General features: G+C 39.9%; 2 protein-coding genes across 3 annotated transcripts in view; one reads left to right on the plus strand and one right to left on the minus strand.

Annotated features, from left to right (window-relative positions):
* The first annotated feature begins 1,162 nt into the window (after positions 1-1,162).
* On the plus strand, positions 1,163-10,539 carry il7r (interleukin 7 receptor). The gene is made up of 8 exons (XM_015391067.1): positions 1,163-1,306; positions 5,036-5,165; positions 5,245-5,402; positions 8,059-8,210; positions 8,305-8,458; positions 8,540-8,633; positions 8,708-8,780; positions 8,859-10,539. The coding sequence occupies exons 1-8, from the start codon at positions 1,210-1,212 to the stop codon at positions 9,216-9,218; spliced, it is 1,218 nt and encodes a 405-aa protein (XP_015246553.1). The 5' UTR covers positions 1,163-1,209; the 3' UTR covers positions 9,219-10,539.
* Positions 10,540-10,544: 5 nt separating this feature from the next.
* capsl (calcyphosine like) overlaps positions 10,545-20,982 on the minus strand; it is a 13,168-nt gene continuing 2,730 nt past the window's right edge. Inside the window, exons 2-5 of one of the 2 annotated variants that reach the window (XM_015391069.1) lie at positions 20,187-20,330; positions 18,082-18,259; positions 14,132-14,341; positions 10,545-11,842 (exon numbers count right to left, since the gene is read on the minus strand). In XM_015391069.1, coding sequence (XP_015246555.1) covers positions 11,741-11,842; positions 14,132-14,341; positions 18,082-18,259; positions 20,187-20,323 — 627 coding nt within the window. In that variant the 5' untranslated portion in view covers positions 20,324-20,330 and the 3' untranslated portion in view covers positions 10,545-11,740. Of the gene's footprint in view, positions 11,843-14,131; positions 14,342-15,295; positions 15,474-17,400; positions 17,570-18,081; positions 18,260-20,186; positions 20,331-20,982 lie in introns of those variants that run through there. The other variant, XM_015391068.1, reaches the window with a different exon arrangement.

The raw sequence follows: 20,982 nt of genomic DNA on the forward strand, positions 1-20,982 counted from the left end.
GAATCATTCAGTGTATTCTCATTATCAGTTTGTAATTTCGTACGTTTTGGACGTTTTTTTCGTCGTATTTCGTCGTATTTTTACGTCTTGCCTCGAGACAAGATATCCTTGCGCATGCAACCCACTGCTAACCCTAACCCTAAGATACAAAACAGCAAGCAACCTAGTGAGAGACATCAAGAAGTAATTATTGCACTGTTTTTTTCCAGTTTTACGTCCGTCCGCGGAGCTGCTTTTTTCGTCTGTCTGGCTGCGCATGCGCAATGCTCTGTTTTTTCGAGGAAAAACGTCCAAAACGTACGAAATACTGTGCATAACTTTTCGTAGGATTTCATACGAACTGATAATGAGAATATTTTGAATAATTTCATATTTAAAGAACTTTCATAAGTTTAGATTCCGAATATGACCAGATTTTTCCTTTAATTGAAGCCTGGAGATAGTTGGAGTTTTTTGGGGTTTCTGATCCTTCCTCTGTTCTGAATCTGCCGGGACGTCCCATCCTGGACGGGATGCTGTCCTCCATGTTCAGATGTTTGATCTGATGACGTTTCCCAGAGCGATGGGCAGAACCAGCAGCTGATGTCTCTCTGACTTGGCCTTGTCTTTTCAAACACCTGCTGCAGTCATTAAAGAAGGACCCAGCTTCTGGTGTAACGCGTGTTTTGTGAAAGGAGGAAGTTAAATTACAGATACGTGAACAGACAGCAGAAAGCTTTGGTAGCCGTGTTAAATTTGTCCGCAGAAAGCTGTTATGTTTGAGCTTCGCTTCCTCAGTGTTTCTGGTTTCAGCCAAACTAGAGCTGCACAACCAGAAGCAGCTTCTGGTTTCTACCTGCAGCAGACAGAAGTTCCCCTGATGAACCATCAGCTGCTGATGATCAGAGCTGCAGCAGCCTGCCGTCTGACTCTGACTGATGCTGCTTTAAAACATCTCAGAAACAAAAGCTATAATCTGCCGTCCGATTTGTCTTCTTTCTGCTTATCGAGATGTTTTCAGATCCACAAACATCCTGTGAGCAAAAAAAAAAAAAAAAACCTCAGTGAACCCAACAACACCTCCCTGCTTCCTCTGCAGGGCGGCCACTCCTCCCCCTCCACCTCCTCCTCCTCTGAAAACAGCAGCTCTCAGCTGTTGCAGCAGCTTAGTTGTGAGCGAGCAGAGAACAGGTGAGTTTGTCTGCAGCTGGATGGAGATCTGCTGAGAAGATGCTGCCAGGCTGGAGGGCCACCGTGCTGCTGCTGCTGCTGCTGCTGCAGGCCTGGGGGAGTCAAGCTCAGAGTGGAGATGGAGACTCAGACATAGGTGAGAGCGCCTGAACCGCAGCTGGGCTGAATCCTTTTTATCTAAACTACTGAGAAATCAAACAATAATGATGCTGATCTGATATAATTAGAAGGACCTGATGAGTTTAGATCCTCCTGTGGAGTAAAGTAACACAGCAGCAGCTTCAGGCTGCTGATGAAATAATGTTCAAAGGGGTTTTTGTTGAGATTTTATCGGGTGTCACCTCGAGTCGCGCTCTTGGGGGTGTGAAAGGTCCTGCTTCAGTCAGGAGCTTTGTTCCTGTAGAGATGATATCACCGTTTCCTCTCAGCGACGTGTTGTTCTCTGCTGATGCCCAACATTTCTGCTTCAAACCTGAGTCAGAACGTCCATCCAGAGAGCGGTGACCGACATGAGCAGAGCTGCCAGCTGCAGGACCAAACCTTCAGGGATTCAGACGCTTTGGTTCCAGACGCGTTTCTGAATCCTTCAGTTCAGACATAAAGGCTGTGCTGCAGAGTCGAGCCGTCAGAAAGAAAACAGCGTAGGAGGAATCAACACATCAGACCACAACCAATGAGCCGCGGCGCTGCAGCCACAGGGGGCATCGACCCATAAAACCAGAACTTTCATATTACAGCCCAACACAGACTAAACGCTCCTTTTAGACTGCAGCTTGATAAAAGGATCAGATCTGGATTTTTATTTCATTTGAATTAAATTTCAACAATTTAGATGAAGAAAGAAATGAATTCTGCTCCCCGGTCGCTGCATAATGGCAGCCCACTGCTCCCCACACTGGAAAAATTTAAATCTTACTAAGTCATTGTTTCTTAAAATAAGTGCATTTTTTCTTGGATTGAGGAGGTAAAAGAGACATTTTGCCAATGGAACAAGAAAAATTACACAACACACAATTGCATGGTCTTATATCAAGTGCATATTATCTAATTATCTTTTTTTAAGAGTAAAATTACTCATTTACCTACTCAAATTAAGGGTAAATACACTTAATTTAAGAATTTTTTTACTTATTTCTAGATCGTTTTTGCTGTGTAATACTACTACAATGCAAAGGCATGTCTTAAAATCAGTAAATAATACCTTAAAACAAGTATTTTGCCTTTATTTTCAGCAGATAAAGGAGTAAAAATAGTCATTCTATTGGCAAACTATCCTATCTCATTTATCTACTCAAATTAAGGGTAAATACATTTAATTTAAGAAAATTTTACTTGTTTTTTAGATTGTTTTTCCAGTGCAAGGGGATGGGTTAAAAGCAGAGTTCATTTAGTTCACTGGAAAAGTAAAAATTTCTTAAATTAAGTGTTTTTACCCTTGATTTGAGTAGGTAAATGAGGTAGTTTGCCAACGGAATTAGTATTTTTACTCTTAAAATAAGATAATTAGATATTATGCACCTGAAATAAGACAAACCAATTTTGTTTTGTTATTATAAGTCTAAATTATCTCTTTCCATTGGCAAAATGTCTCTTTTACCCGTTCAATCATCCAAGAACAAATGCACTTAATTTAAGAAAAAATGACGTATCTAGATGTCGATTTTTTCTAGTGTTGCTCTGTACTTCTGACAGTAACCAGTGGCGGATCTAGACCAAATGTACCAGGGGGGCCAGGAGGGGCCAGCGTGTTTTCATGGGGGCACAGAAAAGAATGAAAAAAAAAAAAAAACAGGCCAAGGGATTTAAATAAATTAAGATAGCTGCATGGAATTAAATTTCTATTCAGTTAGGTTTCATTAAAATTCTAAATGTCTCAATAGGTCAATATACATTCAGAATTTAGGAATTTTACTTTTTTTTTTTACTTATTTTAAGTTGAAATTACAGTTTTCTATAAAATCTGAATTAGAATTTTTTTTAAAAAACTGTTAAAATTAGCTGTAAAAAGTAGAGTTTTTTTTTTTACATTTGTTTTGGAAAAAAAAAACCTTTAGCAGATTAAAAAAAACTGGAATCCTACCTCAATACCACTTATGCTTTGTTTTAAACAGTTAATAAAACAGAATTTGTAAAGCCCATATCAGCCCATATCGTCATTAGAAGTTCTTTGAGTATTATGTCTTCAGTACAGGGGCCAAAACAGGGGCCAGGACTTGGTCTACAGGGGCACTGGCCCCCATTGGCCCCTGTCTAGAACCGCCCATGACAATAACTGACAATAAAGGTAGGAAGAGGCTGCAAACTTGGTGCCGCCGGATCAAGCTAATGTTAGAAGGATGATGAACAGGTTGGATCCTTCAGAGGCTGAATGTTTGATCAGAAGCAGAGAGAAATGATGCAGCAATAATATTTACTAATACACTGCAAAAAATCTAAATCTAGATAAGTTATTTTTTCTTAAAATAAGTGCATTTGTTCTTGAATTGAGGAGGTAAAAGAGACATATTGCCAATGGAACAAGACAATTTACACTTAAAATAAGAAAACACAATTGCATTGTCTTATTTCAAGTGCATATTATCTAATTATCTTATTTTAAGAGTAAAATTACTCATTTACCTACTGAAATTAAGGGTAAATACACATAATTTAAGAATTTATTACTTATTTCTAGATCGTTTTTGCGGTGTAATACTACTACAATGCAAAGGCATGTCTTAAAACCAGTAAATAATGCCTTAAAACAAGCATTTTTACTTTATTTTCAGCAGATAAATGAGATGTGATGATTATTTAAGTTTTTAAAATAAGATAAATATATTTCAGTGTTTGATAATGAAGTTTTATTTTGCCTTTTTTAAATGTAAATGATCTTGTTTTAATGATAAATCGTCTTACTTAAGTCCTCAAATCAAGTGGAAATACAAAAAAAACGTACTTACTCGTACTTACTTAGTAATATGTGCTTTTACACTGGAAAAACGATCAAGGAATAAGGAAAAATTTATTAATTTAAGTGTATTAATCCTTAACTTCAGTAGGTAAATGAGATAGCTTGCCAATGAATTAGTATTTTAACTCTTGAAGTAAGATAATTAGATAATATGCACTTGAAATAAGACGAAGCAATTGTGTTTTCTTATTTTAAGTGTAAATAGTCTTGTTAAATTAGCAAAATGTCTCTTTTACCTCCTCAATCCAAGAACAAATGCACTTATTTTAAGAAAAAAAATGACTTTTTTCCAGTGTAATCAGTGTGTACACTGCAAAAACGTTCTGAAAATTAGTACAAATGTCTTTAAACAAGTGTATTTCCCCTTAAATTTGAGTAGGAAAATAAGATGATCTGCCAATGGAATGAGCATTTTTACCCTTAAAAAAAGATAAATTAGATATTTTGCACTTGAAGTAAGAGACTATAGTCTTTTTTTCTTATTTTAACTATAAATTGTCTTATTCCATTGGCAAAGAGTCTTACTTACCTGCCTAATTCAAGAAGAAATGCACTTGTTTTACGAAAAATTGACTTACTTAGATTTACATTTTTTGCAGTGTAGTATTAATAATAATAATTATTATCAATAATATAATTCAAACTCTAGAAGGTTACAAAATGTTGTAAAAAATTCTGCTTTCAAACCATCTAGAACATGATGATCTGAGAAGCTGAAGCCACAGGAAGTTGCTGGGTTGCTTATAAACACCCACAGGTTTAAATATCTGAGGGCAAAGATGAGTAAAATGTGGATCAAAGTGCTAATCTGTGAAAATGAAATCTAAACGTATAATTTATGAATCGGGACTTTATTTGATCCCAGATCTGCTGCATTTGTTCTTCAACGTGATCAAACCTGTTTTCTCACAGAACTTCAGCTCAGCTGCGTCTCCCACATCAGCATCACAAACAACAGTCTGACCTGCCAGCTACTGAGGCGCAGCAGCGACGAGGAAGACGAGGAACCCGAGGCAGAAAGCATCCAAAAGATGAGCGTATGGTAAACATCTCAGCTCCAGGTGAACACCTACCTGCAGCTTCTGGCTTCAGCTGTTGACAAACTTCTCTCCTCTGTTCAGCCTAGAAGTTTATGGGCATGGCAAAAAGTGGCGTTGCTTCCATGCTAAAGGAGACACGGTGACATCACAACAACTGCTTCCCACTTCGTCTGTGAATGTGACCGTGAAGAGGAAGGGAGGGGGCACGGTTTCAGCCATAGTCAACCTGCGGGACATAGGTAAATATAACCCAGAGGCCCCCATGGTGGCAGGTGATGGAGCTCATGCTGCCTCACAGACTTTAGGGTCTTTATTGGACTTTCTGTCTCAGACCAACACATTGGATTCTATAAAAACCCCTTCACTCCGATACCTTTAAATATAATACAAAACACTCTGTTTGCCCTGAATGCAGCATCTCCACCAGGTCAGACATGGTGGTGGCAGAATCATGCTGTGGGACAGAGAAGCAGGTCAGAAGAGATAAAATAATTAAATAGAGCAGAGTTCTGGGGCTCAGGGGCTCCTAAAAGCTTTGGCAGAAATTCTTTATTTAGTCAGGAGGTTAGAAATTGAATTTAATTTCTCAGACATCAAAATCTTGTAGAGGAAAATCTATCATTCAGTTCTCTGTATTTTTTTTATTTATTTCAAAATGTAAAAAAAAAAAAAATCAAAAACCTGTTGGCAAATAATTCTAAGGCATCCTATGAGACAAAGATAGGTAGCAATATCTGCTCTAAAGGAGTTTTATTTAGCCGTTCTAAAAGCAGAAAAAGCTCTTTGAACCTGAAGACCTGAGGACCAACCTCCAACACAACTTTATTTATAAAGCACTTTTAAAACAACACCATAGACCAAAGGGCTGTACGCCGATAATAATGGTAAAATAAAATAAAGTCATTCTTAAAGAAGGATATTTAAAAACAGTGAATGAGTCACAGCCTGTCTGATTTACAGCGACTGAAAACTTTCGCTCGCTTTGCAACTTCCTCCTTGGTTTCAGAAAAACCAGCAATAACTGATCTGCTGACCTGTGGGAGCGTCAGGGAGCAGACATTAACATCAGGTTGGACAGACGCTGAGGGAAAGACCATGTAAACACTTTAAAACGAATAAAAGAACTTTAAAATCAATTTAGAAATCTACTAGAAAGCAATACGGAGATAGAGAAGTGATATGTTCCATTGTGTTAGTTTATCCTTTTTAGGGTACTCAGTGCAAATAGTGTTATTGGAATCCAGGAGAAGACCTTTTTAGCAATTTAAAAAAATATGGATATTATGATGGCAAAAATGAATTTCAATGTAATAACAAGAACTTGCCCAAATATATTAAGAAAAATAACAAAAGTGCTTCTATAAGAAATTCATGAAAAACACTCTGAGAGTGAAAGAAACACATTTTTTTAGGTACAACATAACCCCAGAGGCATTAATGCTGATACTGGCACTTACTTTTTTATTTTATAAACCTAAATATAATTTTTAACTAGGCTTATTAACTTTTGAACTTTATTTTTTAACTTTTCAATGAACTTTTTATCTTTTTTTTCTTGACTTGTTAACTTTCTTTTTCAACTTAATACTTAATTTACAGAAGGTTATATGTAATTTAAGGGCTCATCTAATTGGTAAAATGCCAATTAGATGAGGGGGTGGGGGGTGGGGGGGGGGTTAGCTATTAATCTATTAATCAGCTATTAATCGCCTGGTCCATTAAATAAACACTGATTTTGCCAAAAAAAACGGGAAAAACTTCAACCAACTCCGTGCTTTTATTTCAGAAAGCAAGTGCTAGAATCATGCTTTCCTGTTTCTGTTGAAAATAAATCTGACTATCATTGGCATAGAAATGAAAGTCATCACCATATTACAAAGAAATGTGTCTAGAGGAAGTGAAGAGAGAGAAAAGAGAAAGGGGCCGAGTATGGGGCCTTGAGGTACGCCACATGAAAGAGGCGCTACTGATGACAGGAACCGCTCCAGAGCAACAGAACAGATGCCCACCAAGTTCTCCAGGCGAGTCGAGTTGGCAGCAGTTAGATCCAACATTAAAATACCACAGTGAGCAGAAGTTTAAAGGTCATTAAAAACCCTCAGCAGTGCCGACTCCATAGCGTGACGGGTTTTGAAACCAGATTGTTAGGTTTCGTGAAAGTTGTGTTTATTCAAGTATAAAATAACAAATTTCTCTCAGAGTTTTGACCAAAAAGAAAGTTTTAATATGTTCGAAATATCAGGTCGGACTTTTTAACCAGTAGTGTCACCACTGAAAACATCAGCGTTGATCAAACTATAATTTACGATGCAGGAGATCAACCCAATAAGACCTGTTTCTCAAGTCAACCTTACTTTCCTGAAGATGTTTCATAAACAAGATGTTCTAATCTGTAGATGTTCAAATCCCAGTAGACCTGCAGACAGAGAAAGTTCTAGAAAGTTCTCAGATTTTAATTGATAGGCGAGCTTAAACCCATGGTTCTGTTTTCTATCACTCCAGGTTTGCTAAAGTTTAGAGTTAGCCGGTCACATACAGTAGTAGTTCCTTCATGGCTCCCTGGCTGATCCTTGGCTAGTCCCCTACAATTCCCTTTTAAACATCTAAAATATTCTTTCTGTCATGATTTGTGGACATTAAAATCCAAAGAGAAGCATCATCTCCTGGTCAGACCCTGTAATTCAGTGAAAGGAGGGAGTCACAGTTAAAAACTATGCCCAGGAGAAGGCCGGTGGCTTGGAAGTTGGAGGGGATTTTACTGCCATTCAGCTGGCTTTTAACTGGGAAGGGCCATTTTGAATTGCTGCTACTATAACGTTAATTAAAAATGTTGGACCTGGACTAGAGGTGGGGAAGATAGATAAACTATCTGGATGTTGTTTCTGTTTGTTTTAGTGAAGCCACTCAGTCCGAAGGTTTGGAACGTGACCCTTGAGCCGCAGCTCCGCCGGGCCGTGATTTTCATGCAGATCCCCTACAGCAATGACTACCTGACTTTGGAAAACCAGCTCTTCCAGTTCAACCTGTGGACTAAAGGCAGCAACATTGTACTGTCGCACAATTTTCATTTCAATCAGAACAATGTTGAAAAGTTTGAAGATGTTTGTAGATGACTGAACTCCAGAGGATTCTTTTCTGCAGACTCAAAACATCTCGTCCCAGAACTTCCTGCCGATCGACATGCAGCACCTCCGCCAGAACTCTGAGTATGAGGTGAGAGTGCGAGCGATCCCTAATAGGGGGTGGAAGGGAACCTGGAGCGAATGGAGCGAGGTGTACACCTTCGAGATCCCTGGTGAGATAACTGGTCCAAACGTCCAGCAGATGTTTTGATCAAAGTCTGAAGGCGAACTGATGATGATCTTCTGTCCTTTAGGAGAACCGCAGTGGCAGACGACCGTGAACATACTGGTAGTGAGCTTCAGCTCCGCGGTGCTGCTGTCCTTGATCATCATCTTCTGGAGGAACAAGTAGGGCATCATGGATCTCCGTCTCATATGTTATGGATCAATTTTCTTACTAATTTTCTTCTTTTCCTCCTAAGAATCTTCACCTACATGTGGCCGAGCGTCCCGCACCCCAAACAGACTCTGATTCAGATCTGCAAACCCAACAAAGTGAGTTCTTGGAACCATCAGGTCCTCCACAGGGAACAGACCTATGGAACACCTAACCATGTCCTGATGTTTCACCAGGGCCTGCTGCTGAACCTGAACCCTGAGGTCTTCAGTTCCCTGAAGGTCTACCCGCAGGAGGAGGCCCCTTCTGAGGAGGCAGAGCCGTCGCTTGGTCCCGCTGCTGCTGGTGGGTCCCCGTCCAGCTCAGCCCAGAGCTCCGACTGCAGGAGCACCACCAGCATCAGCACCGAGGAGCTGGAGATCTCAGCCCTCCTCAGCAGGAGCTCCTCGGACGGCGAGGACAGCCTCCCGAGGGACAGCACGTCCCCCGTCAACGTCCCGCAGCAAGAAGACCAGGCTGGGAACCTTCAGCCTGACGGACTGAAGCAGTCGGAGGAGGCCTACGTCACCATGTCCAGCTTCTATCAGATCAAGTAGGAGAAGAACCGCTGGAGCAACTGAACTGATCAAACTTGTGGGAGCTGTTCCAACTGAAACATCTGACCAACTGGTAGAAGGAAGTTCTTCTGACCTTCCTCCAAACACCACCAGCTGTAACTTAATGATGGCTGTTCCCTGAACCTCACAGAATATCTAACCTTCACCCCCCCCCTATGTTTGAGCTTTAATCCGCCAGCCTAGATCTTCCACAGTGGTTTTCATGTTTGGAAGCATTAAGAAAACCAGTTCTTGGTCCATGGATTTAAGGAACGTGAGAAGATCAGAAAGAGAAATGTCCCGACGTTCATTAACCCAGGAGCTTCCTTCAGGCCTGTTCATTTATCTGGATCTGATGATTTGCTCCTCAGTGTCTGACGTTCCTCATAATGTCTGACGTTCCTCATAATGTCTGACGTTCTTCATAATGTCTGATGTTCTTCATAATGTCTGACGTTCTTCATAATGTCTAATGTTCTTCATAATGTCTGACGTTCTTCATAATGTCTAATGTTCTTCATAATGTCTAATGTTCTTCATAATGTCTGACGTTCTTCATAATGTCTAATGTTCTTCATGTCTGATGTTCCTCTCACGATATTCTGCTGAACCCCCCCGAGCTGCTCTCTGACTGGACCCCTTTGGTCCGTTCAAACTGGAGAACCTTGTAGCGTTCCCAAACCCATGAACCTGAGAACAACAATCCTTCCTTCTTGGTTATTTTTTTTTCTTCACACTAACAGGATTCTGCAGATCAAAGAAAAGGTCACATGTTTGAAACTGGCCAATCAGAGCTGAGCATTTCCTCAGACTCCTTCTGGACCTTCTGTCAATACATTCATTGATTTTCTTTTTATTTGATCTGAACCTGAATGGGTCGGATTAGTTCTGGCTGCTGACCCGGACCTACTGACATGTTAAATATGTGTTTTTATATCTACACCTTCTTTGAGGACCCCCTTACTGACATGGAGTAGAACCCCTCCTGATGGTTCTGGACGTTGAACGTCTAGGAGGATGTAGAAGGTTCTGCTTTTCTTTGGACTCTCCATGATGCTGATTCCAGACAGGAAGGTTCTGCTGAACTTTCTGGGTTCAAACCTGGTGAACATGGATGCTGAAGAACCTCAGTGACATTAAAGAACCAAAGACAGAACCAGAAGGTTCCTTTTATTTCACTGGAACCACAAAGATGTTTGAAAGTCTCCTTTAGTTCTGGAGAACTTTCATGAAGTTCTGTACACACAGAAACGGACCCTAAAAACATTCAGAGGAACCTTTGAAAAGAACGTCAAAGGTTCCTCTGAGGTCAGTAAAATGTTAAAAATAAAAAGTTCATCCAGAGAAAACGACCCAAGAATCACCGGGTTCTGATATGTTCTGCTATCTAAACAACAGCCTCAGAACCCAAACATCAGGTCCGATCACCAGAATCAGTCAGCAGGAACACCGAAGGAACCATGTTTCCTTCTCACTACAACTTCTAGACTTTATCTGTCTAGAACCTCCAACCAAACCAGAGGAACCAGAAGCTTAGAACCTCCTAACTGACCAGTCAAATCAGTGACCAATGATCCCATCAGGCAGTGGGGGAACTAAGACCAGAAAGTCCAAATGGATCTCTGAAAATGAGAAAAGAATCTCTTTTAAACTGTCCAGAACATTTATCTAAGTAACCAGGACCAGAAAAAGCCCTGATCCTACCAGAACCTTCTTGTAGAAGTCTATGGAGAACTCTGTCAACAGGACTTTCTGGGTTTAGCTGAAGGCTCCTACCAGAAGATCTGGTTCCGTTCATCTCCAGGAGTCCAGAATGAAGCTGGTTCCATCCTGCTGTTGGTCGGTAAAGTTCACCAAATCTGTAAATGTTGCTGTTTCCATGGAAACCAGCATGTTGGTTTAAACCTTGGCCCTTTTTCTTCCTCCTGAACCTTCTGGGTCTGTCTTCATGTCAGGTCTCCTCTTGGTTTTTCTTCTGGTTCCGGTTCTGGAACCAGCAGATGTTCTTTAAAAGCTGCTCTGATCCGAACCCGTCTGCACTTGGACTCTCAGAACCGAACCTCCTGCTGCTGCAGAGTCTCGTTTGTCCTGCAGCGCTGAAACGCGTCACATCTGAATGCGCTGAGTAACCTGCTGGGGGACTTTCTGTTGCTATGGTTACCTGTTCTGATTGTGGTCGGATTGCCGTCATGGAAACTCAAAACACACAATGCTGCTGCTGTAAAATCGGACCCGACCTAAACCTCAGGATCAACCAGACTAGAATGTACGCTTGAGCTGCGGCTGCTTGGTTCTGCTCCGTTTGTATAAAGTTCTATTAAAGTTCTGTACATCCTGTTTAAACCTTTATTTAACCATTTTACCTGTTTATGCACAATAAAGTTAATCTATCAACTGAAGGTCTTGTGGTTTCTATAGAAATCAGCAGCTAGAAGTTCCAGCAGAGCTTCAGATCCAGAGGATAGCCTCTGATCATCAGGTGGTTCTGAGCTGGTATCGGTCCGCTGGCATCAAGGTCGCTGTCAGAGCTTCCAGGCGTTCCTCATCATCAGGATGAAGTAGGCGTCGCTGTCGATGGAGGCGCTGACGCCGCTGTAGTAGTTGACAAACTCCTCCTTGGTCACCTGTTGGTTCAGGAAAGGACATCTTAGAGTGGGCCATCAGAACCAGAACCAGGTTCTATCAGATGTTCTCAGAGGTAGAACTGGACCATCTGAGGAGAGATTTTCCTCCCTGGTCTGAGGACCCGTCCATGCGGTACTGCTCACGGTGACTCAGATCTTACTGGCATACTGACGTAGGTTCTGGTTTCTAAAATCTACAATCAATATCGGACCTGTTGCTGAAACGGCATCTGGTTATAATTTTTGATCTGAGTCAACGTGACTGATGACAGGAAACACAGGAGACAATTAATATCTGAGAGGTTTCTGTCTTCTGCTGTGTAGAAATAAACCAACAAACTAAATTAAAATCTAAAAATGAATCAATGATTTTTATTGATTTGTTTTTGGTCACAGATTTATTCCTGATTTTCCGTCTGTCCTGTTTTACATGCCGACCTTCAGACTGGATTTTATCATTCAAATAAAACCTGCAAAACAAACATGAAACCTTCAACATGCAAGCTTCTATCAGCTGCAGTTTATTAAAGAAGCATAGAGATTTTCCGTCTAGATTGGTTCACTTCTGGAAAACAACATCAGGCTTAAACCATTCAAAAGGTTCCTGAGTTTTTTCCTTATTTGGGCCTTTTTTTATTTCCTGCTCATTAACATTAACTCTTACAACCCAATTCCACCAGAAATACCGAAAACTATTCACACCCCAAGCAGATCTAAAACGATTTTCATTCAACCAATCAAATATTTTCGTTTTTTCCTGAAACAAATCTCACTATAAACATAGAGCAGCATTTATGTTTTTATTGCAGATATTAAAAATGACCTGCAAGCTTCTCAGTAACCAATGAAATCCTAACCCTTTCTACTTCACTGAGCTCTCAGCCAATCAGAGCTGCTGTCTGATGACAGAGCAGCTCCTGGAGATCTCCTCAGATACTTGAATTATCTTTGTTTGGGGAGAAACTCCTCGCCATCACCCTAATCTGCAGCTTCTCTATGGATTCTCTTCCAGATTCGTTTCTGGACTCTGATTGGTTCTTTTCAGCACATTAGTCCCTCCAGAGGAAGATGACCTTATATGGAGTGAATTTTGTTACATTATTGTTCCAAGCGAAGAAACGGTTTAATGTAAATAAAAAAAATGAAAATATTAAAAACATTTTGTTAACTAAAATACAGGAAACTGCAATCCAGAAATTAAACTTTGAAAAAAATTAAATCAAAAAAGGTTTTTTAGAGAGTAACTGTGTTGTTTCCTTGGATTTTGTTTATTTCAATTTTATTTTTGAAATGCCTTTTTTCATAATTTATCATTTTTAATTTTATTTTCTCAAAATTTGATTAACAGATTTTGTATTTGGATTTTTTAAATTTTCAGGTTCAATTTCATAAACTGCATTCTTTTCGAATTGCGTTTTCCAAATGACGCTCTATTCATTTCTGGGGGCGGGATTTTGTCTGGAGTACGGAGTGAAGATGCATTTCTATTGGTCCGCTGGAAATTAGCGACATTTACATTGGTCAAGAGAATGCTTTAGGATTGAATTTAAAGTGAAGAGAATGAAATCTGAAAAACATCATTTTGAAAAAACAATCTAAAAGAATAGATACTTTAAAAAACAACAAACAATAAATCTGAAGAAAAAATTGGAGTAAAAAATATATTTGAAAATGTTTTTTTTGAAAATATGGGATTTGTAAGAATAAATAAATAAAAAATAAATAAAAGAAATATATTTGAAACAAAAAAATCTCAGAAAACAGCAAAGCCTCTCACAAAACCTTTTTTAATTTAAATCTTTTTCAAAGTTTAATTTCTTGATAGAATTTTTTTCCAATTCTGATTTACAAAGTCTGTTTTTGCTCGATAAAAATAATGGAACCAAATTGAGGCACCAGCTGAGTTGTGGAGTCGGCGGCTCTTTGACGTGAGGATGATTGCAGGAAGTGACTGAGAACCTGATGATGAAAGCAGCTGCAGAGGTGAGAAGACAGAATGAATCGATCCAGGCGGTGTGAAGTCGTTTATTAGAACTGAAACAGAACCTTCAACAGTTTCTTACTCAGTTAGTTTAGTGATTCAGAACTAAACTAGCTGTCTGTGGTTCTGGTCCGGTGGTTCCTAATGTAGACGTTGGTGTCGATGGAGGAGAAATAATTGAGACAGAAACACAGCAGAACTTTCTCACCCGGAAACTTTGAAGCTTAAATAGATCTAAGAGAAAAATACCCATTTAAAGATGATCAGAACCATCAGAACATCTCGGATCCAAAGAGGACGTCTCGTACCTTTCCATCTTTGTCGTAGGGTGAATCAAAGCTGTCCAGGAACGTCCTGAACACCTGCTCCTCCGTCCACTCCCCGTTCTGATATTTGGGGTGGTACTTGGCGTTGTAAACCCCCCTCAGGTCGTCCACGGTGACCACGCCGTCTCCGGTTCTGTCCAGCTTCCGGAACGCCTGCATGACCACCTCCTTCCTGGCTTTGGACATTGGAGGCTGCGGAAAACAGAGGGAGGAGCCTTTGGGAGTGGCGGTCTAGTAGCTTCGTGAGACCATCCTGATCTCGCGAGCTTTCAAGGTTTCACTCGCAGATCAGTCTGGAGACTCTCCGTTGAAGAAAATTTGGAGCCGTTCACAAAACGAACGTCCAATCAGCGTTGGCTTTGAGGCGGGTTGAGGTGAACATGGCGGCTTCAGCCGATGAAACTAGCGTTAGCGTGGCTATCGAGCAAGTTTTATGGGAATTACAGAGTATTTCTTCAATGAAAGAAGAGCAAAACACTGCTCTGGAGGCTTTTCTCAGAGGAAAAGATGTTTTTGCTCTTCTCCCGACTGGTTTCGGCAAGAGTAGCCTGGCTTGTGGTTGTGTTTTCGTCGTCGCTCTGTTAGTACGTCATTTGGCCGTTATTTGGCCCGTCTATCACCAACATAGGCCAATCAGCTAACCAGTATTTTCGCCCCTTCCCAAAATCACTTCAACGGAAGGTTTACAGATGGATATGCGGAGCAAATGAGTCCCACTCCCACAGACTGCCACTCAAGATCCCTGAGCAAGAACTTTAACCCCACACTGCTCCCCGGGCGCCGCATAATGGCAGCCCACTGCTCCCCAAGGGGATGGGTTAAATGCAGGGTTAACTTTCTCCAACATGAGATCAATAAAGTTCAACTATTATCAACTCAACTCAGGTTTCTGTTGGACATTTTAGAACTAAACCAGGGGAACCAGTTGGTTCTGAGGTTCAGCAACAGGAACTGGGTTTTACCAAGCAGTCTGGAACATGTGGCTCAAAGGTCCAAGTTTAAAAACTAATAACAGGACACCAATAAAACAAGAATCACATCAATTCTTTAAGTTTAGCAATATTTTCATGTGAGAATAAAACCCTTCCACATTTTTAAAGTAAATCTTTAAAACGAGGTTCTGATTGATGGTTGGTACCAGTTTACCCTCAGAGTGATGAGGAACTCGTCAAAGTCGATGGTTCCGTTCCCGTCCCGGTCAAAGAGCTGGAACAAGGCGCTGGCCTCGTCCTTCTCGATCAGCAGACCGTAGTCGTTCAAACCCTTCAGGAACTCCTTGAAGTCCAGGAGGCGGTTCTCGTTGTCGTCCATGATTTTAAAGGTTCTGATGAAGAAAACAAGAACCGTGTTTGGACCATTTTACTCACCAGAACACTGCTCACCTCCACTGCTCATATGTGATGATCCTCCATAGATACTGGATCATTTTCTCCTGTTCAGCTGGTAGCTGATGACAGTTCAACTGAAAACTGCTTGTTCTCCAGATGGTTCTGATGGAGGAACTTCATCTGGGTTACATCAGCTTCTACCAGAACCAATCATTAACCAGACTCTCCATTATCATGCTGTTTAAGGAGAGCTGACCATCTCATAAAAGACGAGCTACCATGGACAGCGCCCCCTGCTGGAAGGAACCAGGCTCTTCCTGGTGGCCTTCAGGATGCAGAATGTTTGGGATTTGTTCACCGAAACAGTTAAATGTCCCCCTGAGTTCCAGCTAAAGGTACCAGAGTAACACTTCCTCTAAAAGCAGGAAGTAATAAAGAGCTTTTTATTTTATCTCCTCTTCTATCATGCATACGTAAAGATATGGAGGCATTATTACTGTTTGTGGTTTTACTTCTCATCTGTGATGCTGTTTTAAGCTTCATATACCGTAACTAGAACCCACAGGGTTCTGCAGTTAAATGCTGACCTGATAAGCAACAGGATCTGAGTACTATAGTACTACCTGAACTCAGTGGCTGGAAACCACAAACAGCAACAGCAAGAAAAAAACAACAACATCCTGCAGCAGCAGAGAGTCAGCAGAGCTATGAGAGACTAACCATGCAATACACAGGTACTACAGAATACACAGGTACTACAGAATACACAGGTACTACTGTGGTATTCTGTAGTACAGAGGTACTACAGAATACACGGGTATTATTATTACTACAGGTAGTAAAGTACTAGTATATATATATACTTTAGGTACTACAGGGAGTAAAGTACTAGTATATGTACTCTTGGTACTACAGGGAGTAAAGTACCAGTATATGTACTCTAGATACTAAATTTAGTAAAGTATTATTTTATGTTCTCTAGATACTACAGGTAGTAAAGTACTAGAATATGTACTCTAAATACTAAATTTAGTAAATTATTATTTCATGTTCTCTAGATACTACAAGTAGTAAAGTACTAGTATATGTACTCTTGGTACTACAGGTAGTAAAGTATTAGTATATATACTCTTGGTACTACAGGTAGTAGAGTACTAGTTTATGTACTCTTGGTACTACAGGTAGTAAAGTACTAGTATATGTACTCTAAATACCAAATTTAGTAAATTATTATTTTATGTTCTCTAGATACTACAGGTAGTAAAATACTAGTATATGCACTCTTGGTACTACAGGTAGTAAAGTACTAGTATATGTACTTGTGGTACTACAGGTAGTAAAGTACTAGTATATATACTCTTGGTACTACAGGTAGTAGAGTACTAGTATATGTACTCTTGGTACTACAGGTAGTAAAGTACTAGTATATGTACTCTAAATACTAAATTTAGTAAATTATTATTTTATGTTCTCTAGATACTACAGGTAGTAAAATACTAGTATATGTACTCTTGGTAGTACAGGTAGTAAAGTACTAGTATATGTACTTGTGGTACTACAGGTAGTAAAGTACTAGTATATAAACTCTAGATACTAAATTTAGTAAAGTATTATTTTATGTACTCTATGTACTGCCGGTAGTAAAGTACTAGTATATGTACTCTTGGTACTACAGGTAGTAAAATACTAGTATATGTACTCTTGGTAGTACAGGTAGTAAAGTACTAGTATATGTACTCTTGATACTACAGGTAGTAAAGTACTAGTATATATACTCTAGGTACTACAGCTAGTAAAGTACCAGTATATACACTCTAGGTATTACAGGGAATACTCGTCTGATCCTTTGGAGTACTTCAGGTCATCTTCAGGTAACAGTTGTCAGTTTCCAGGTGAGTGAATGGGTCAGTGGGCGGAGCTTACCTGCCCAGACCTTTGATCCCTGACGAGCCGCGGGTCAGACACTGCAGCCGGAGTCTCTCCACCGGATCAGAACAATCAGACAGCTGCTTCTTGGCCTTCACAGCCATCTCTCTGTCGTGTCTCGATGTTCCTGCCATGGCTGACCTGAAACACACCGACCAGCTGGTTGGTTCTGACAGCAGAACTTCAGAACGACCGGCTGAAGGAAAGGAGGTTCTGGAAGAGACAGAACTATCTGGGCTGATGGACGGATTCGATACTGAACAACTCGATGTTATAAATTAAACATTTCTAGAACTTTTCCTGCAGCAGTAAAACCAGCGGAATGTAGGTGGTTCTGGTTCTGTTCCATCATCTTCTTCTAACCATCAATCCTAATCATTGGAGCTTCAGAAATTATTAAACATTAAATCAGAATAAATGGATGAGTGAAAGTTATAGCTGATTCTGATGGTGGTTCTCTGAATCACAAAGAGCTATAAGATAAATCGGATCAGACTATTTTTGTTGTTCATGAAGCAACCATTAAAGGGAATTCTGAGTTTCTGGCCAGGAGAATATTTATATTTTGCAAGTATGCTGGTGAAGATTCATCCAGGTCATAGTCATGCCAAAAAAGTGACTTTGTTTCTAAGTCTGAAGACGTTTTACTAACCATCCANATGGTTGGTACCAGTTTACCCTCAGAGTGATGAGGAACTCGTCAAAGTCGATGGTTCCGTTCCCGTCCCGGTCAAAGAGCTGGAACAAGGCGCTGGCTTCGTCCTTCTCGATCAGCAGACCGTAATCGTTCAAACCCTTCAGGAACTCCTTGAAGTCCAGGAGGCGGTTCTCGTTGTCGTCCATGATTTTAAAGGTTCTGATGAAGAAAACAAGAACCGTGTTTGGACCATTTTACTCACCAGAACACTGCTCACCTCCACTGCTCATATGTGATGATCCTCCATAGATACTGGATCATTTTCTCCTGTTCAGCTGGTAGCTGATGACAGTTCAACTGAAAACTGCTTGTTCTCCAGATGGTTCTGATGGAGGAACTTCATCTGGGTTACATCAGCTTCTACCAGAACCAATCATTAACCAGACTCTCCATTATCATGCTGTTTAAGGAGAGCTGACCATCTCATAAAAGACGAGCTACCATGGACAGCGCCCCCTGCTGGAAGGAACCAGGCTCTTCCCGGAGGCCTTCAGGATGCAGAACTTTTGGGATTTGTTCACCGAAACAGTTAAATGTCCCCCTGAGTTCCAGCTAAAGATACCAGAGTAACACTTCCTCTAAAAGCAGGAAGTAATAAAGAGCTTTTTATTTTATCTCCTCTTCTATCATGCATACGTAAAGATATGGAGGCATTATTACTGTTTGTGGTTTTACTTCTCATCTGTGATGCTGTTTTAAGCTTCATATACCGTAACTAGAACCCACAGGGTTCTGCAGTTAAATGCTGACCTGATAAGCAACAGGATCTGAGTACTATAGTACTACCTGAACTCAGTGGCTGGAAACCACAAACAGCAACAGCAAGAAAAAAACAACAACATCCTGCAGCAGCAGAGAGTCAGCAGAGCTATGAGAGACTAACCATGCAATACACAGGTACTACAGAATACACAGGTACTACAGAATACACAGGTACTACTGTGGTATTCTGTAGTACAGAGGTACTACAGAATACACGGGTATTATTATTACTACAGGTAGTAAAGTACTAGTATATATATATACTTTAGGTACTACAGGGAGTAAAGTACTAGTATATGTACTCTTGGTACTACAGGGAGTAAAGTACCAGTATATGTACTCTAGATACTAAATTTAGTAAAGTATTATTTTATGTTCTCTAGATACTACAGGTAGTAAAGTACTAGAATATGTACTCTAAATACTAAATTTAGTAAATTATTATTTCATGTTCTCTAGATACTACAAGTAGTAAAGTACTAGTATATGTACTCTTGGTACTACAGGTAGTAAAGTATTAGTATATATACTCTTGGTACTACAGGTAGTAGAGTACTAGTTTATGTACTCTTGGTACTACAGGTAGTAAAGTACTAGTATATGTACTCTAAATACCAAATTTAGTAAATTATTATTTTATGTTCTCTAGATACTACAGGTAGTAAAATACTAGTATATGCACTCTTGGTACTACAGGTAGTAAAGTACTAGTATATGTACTTGTGGTACTACAGGTAGTAAAGTACTAGTATATATACTCTTGGTACTACAGGTAGTAGAGTACTAGTATATGTACTCTTGGTACTACAGGTAGTAAAGTACTAGTATATGTACTCTAAATACTAAATTTAGTAAATTATTATTTTATGTTCTCTAGATACTACAGGTAGTAAAATACTAGTATATGTACTCTTGGTAGTACAGGTAGTAAAGTACTAGTATATGTACTTGTGGTACTACAGGTAGTAAAGTACTAGTATATAAACTCTAGATACTAAATTTAGTAAAGTATTATTTTATGTACTCTATGTACTGCCGGTAGTAAAGTACTAGTATATGTACTCTTGGTACTACAGGTAGTAAAATACTAGTATATGTACTCTTGGTAGTACAGGTAGTAAAGTACTAGTATATGTACTCTTGATACTACAGGTAGTAAAGTACTAGTATATATACTCTAGGTACTACAGCTAGTAAAGTACCAGTATATACACTCTAGGTATTACAGGGAATACTCGTCTGATCCTTTGGAGTACTTCAGGTCATCTTCAGGTAACAGTTGTCAGTTTCCAGGTGAGTGAATGGGTCAGTGGGCGGAGCTTACCTGCCCAGACCTTTGATCCCTGACGAGCCGCGGGTCAGACACTGCAGCCGGAGTCTCTCCACCGGATCAGAACAATCAGACAGCTGCTTCTTGGCCTTCACAGCCATCTCTCTGTCGTGTCTCGATGTTCCTGCCATGGCTGACCTGAAACACACGGACCAGCTGGTTGGTTCTGACAGCAGAACTTCAGAACGACCAGCTGAAGGAAAGGAGGTTCTAGAAGAGACAGACCTAATCTGAGGCTGATGGAGGGATCCGATACTAAACAACTCGATGTTATAAATTAAACATTTCTAGAACTTTTCCTGCAGCAGTAAAACCAGAGAAATGTAGGTGGTTCTGGTTCTGTTCCATCATCGTCTTCTAACCATCAATCCTAATCATTGGAGCTTCAGAAATTATTAAACATTAAATCAGAAAAGATGGATGAGTGAAAGGAACAGCTGATTCTGATGGTGGTTCTCTGAAACACAAAGAGCTTTAAAATAAATCGGATCAGACTATTTTTGTTGTTCATGAAGCAAAAATTAATGACAATTCTGACCAGGAGAAAAAGTGACTTTGTTTCTAAGTTTGAAGACATTTTACTAACCATCCAGCTTTTCAGCTTTTTTTTTTTATTATTATTATAATTTTTTTTCTTTTTTACTTTTTTGGGATATATTTTGCAAGAAGAATCAAAGTTATAATTTCTGTTGGTATTTTTTTTTACCGGTTTAACTGATTCAGACCCAAAGCTCCCATGAACCCAGTTTATCTGCTGGTTCCAGAAACATTTAGTCCTGATTGACAGCAG

The sequence above is a fragment of the Cyprinodon variegatus genome, unplaced genomic scaffold (genome assembly GCF_000732505.1).
Source record: "Cyprinodon variegatus isolate N-32 unplaced genomic scaffold, C_variegatus-1.0 Scaffold524, whole genome shotgun sequence".
NCBI lineage: Eukaryota > Metazoa > Chordata > Actinopteri > Cyprinodontiformes > Cyprinodontidae > Cyprinodon > Cyprinodon variegatus.

Bases quoted from the DNA above. Each gene is read 5' to 3' on its own strand.
- il7r (XM_015391067.1), top strand. From the start codon at position 1,210: ATGCTGCCAGGCTGGAGGGCCACCGTGCTGCTGCTGCTGCTGCTGCTG. The intron at 1,307-5,035 runs GTGAGAGCGCCT...GTTTTCTCACAG, and splicing joins AGATGGAGACTCAGACATAG to AACTTCAGCTCAGCTGCGTC. The intron at 8,459-8,539 runs GTGAGATAACTG...TCTGTCCTTTAG, and splicing joins GTACACCTTCGAGATCCCTG to GAGAACCGCAGTGGCAGACG.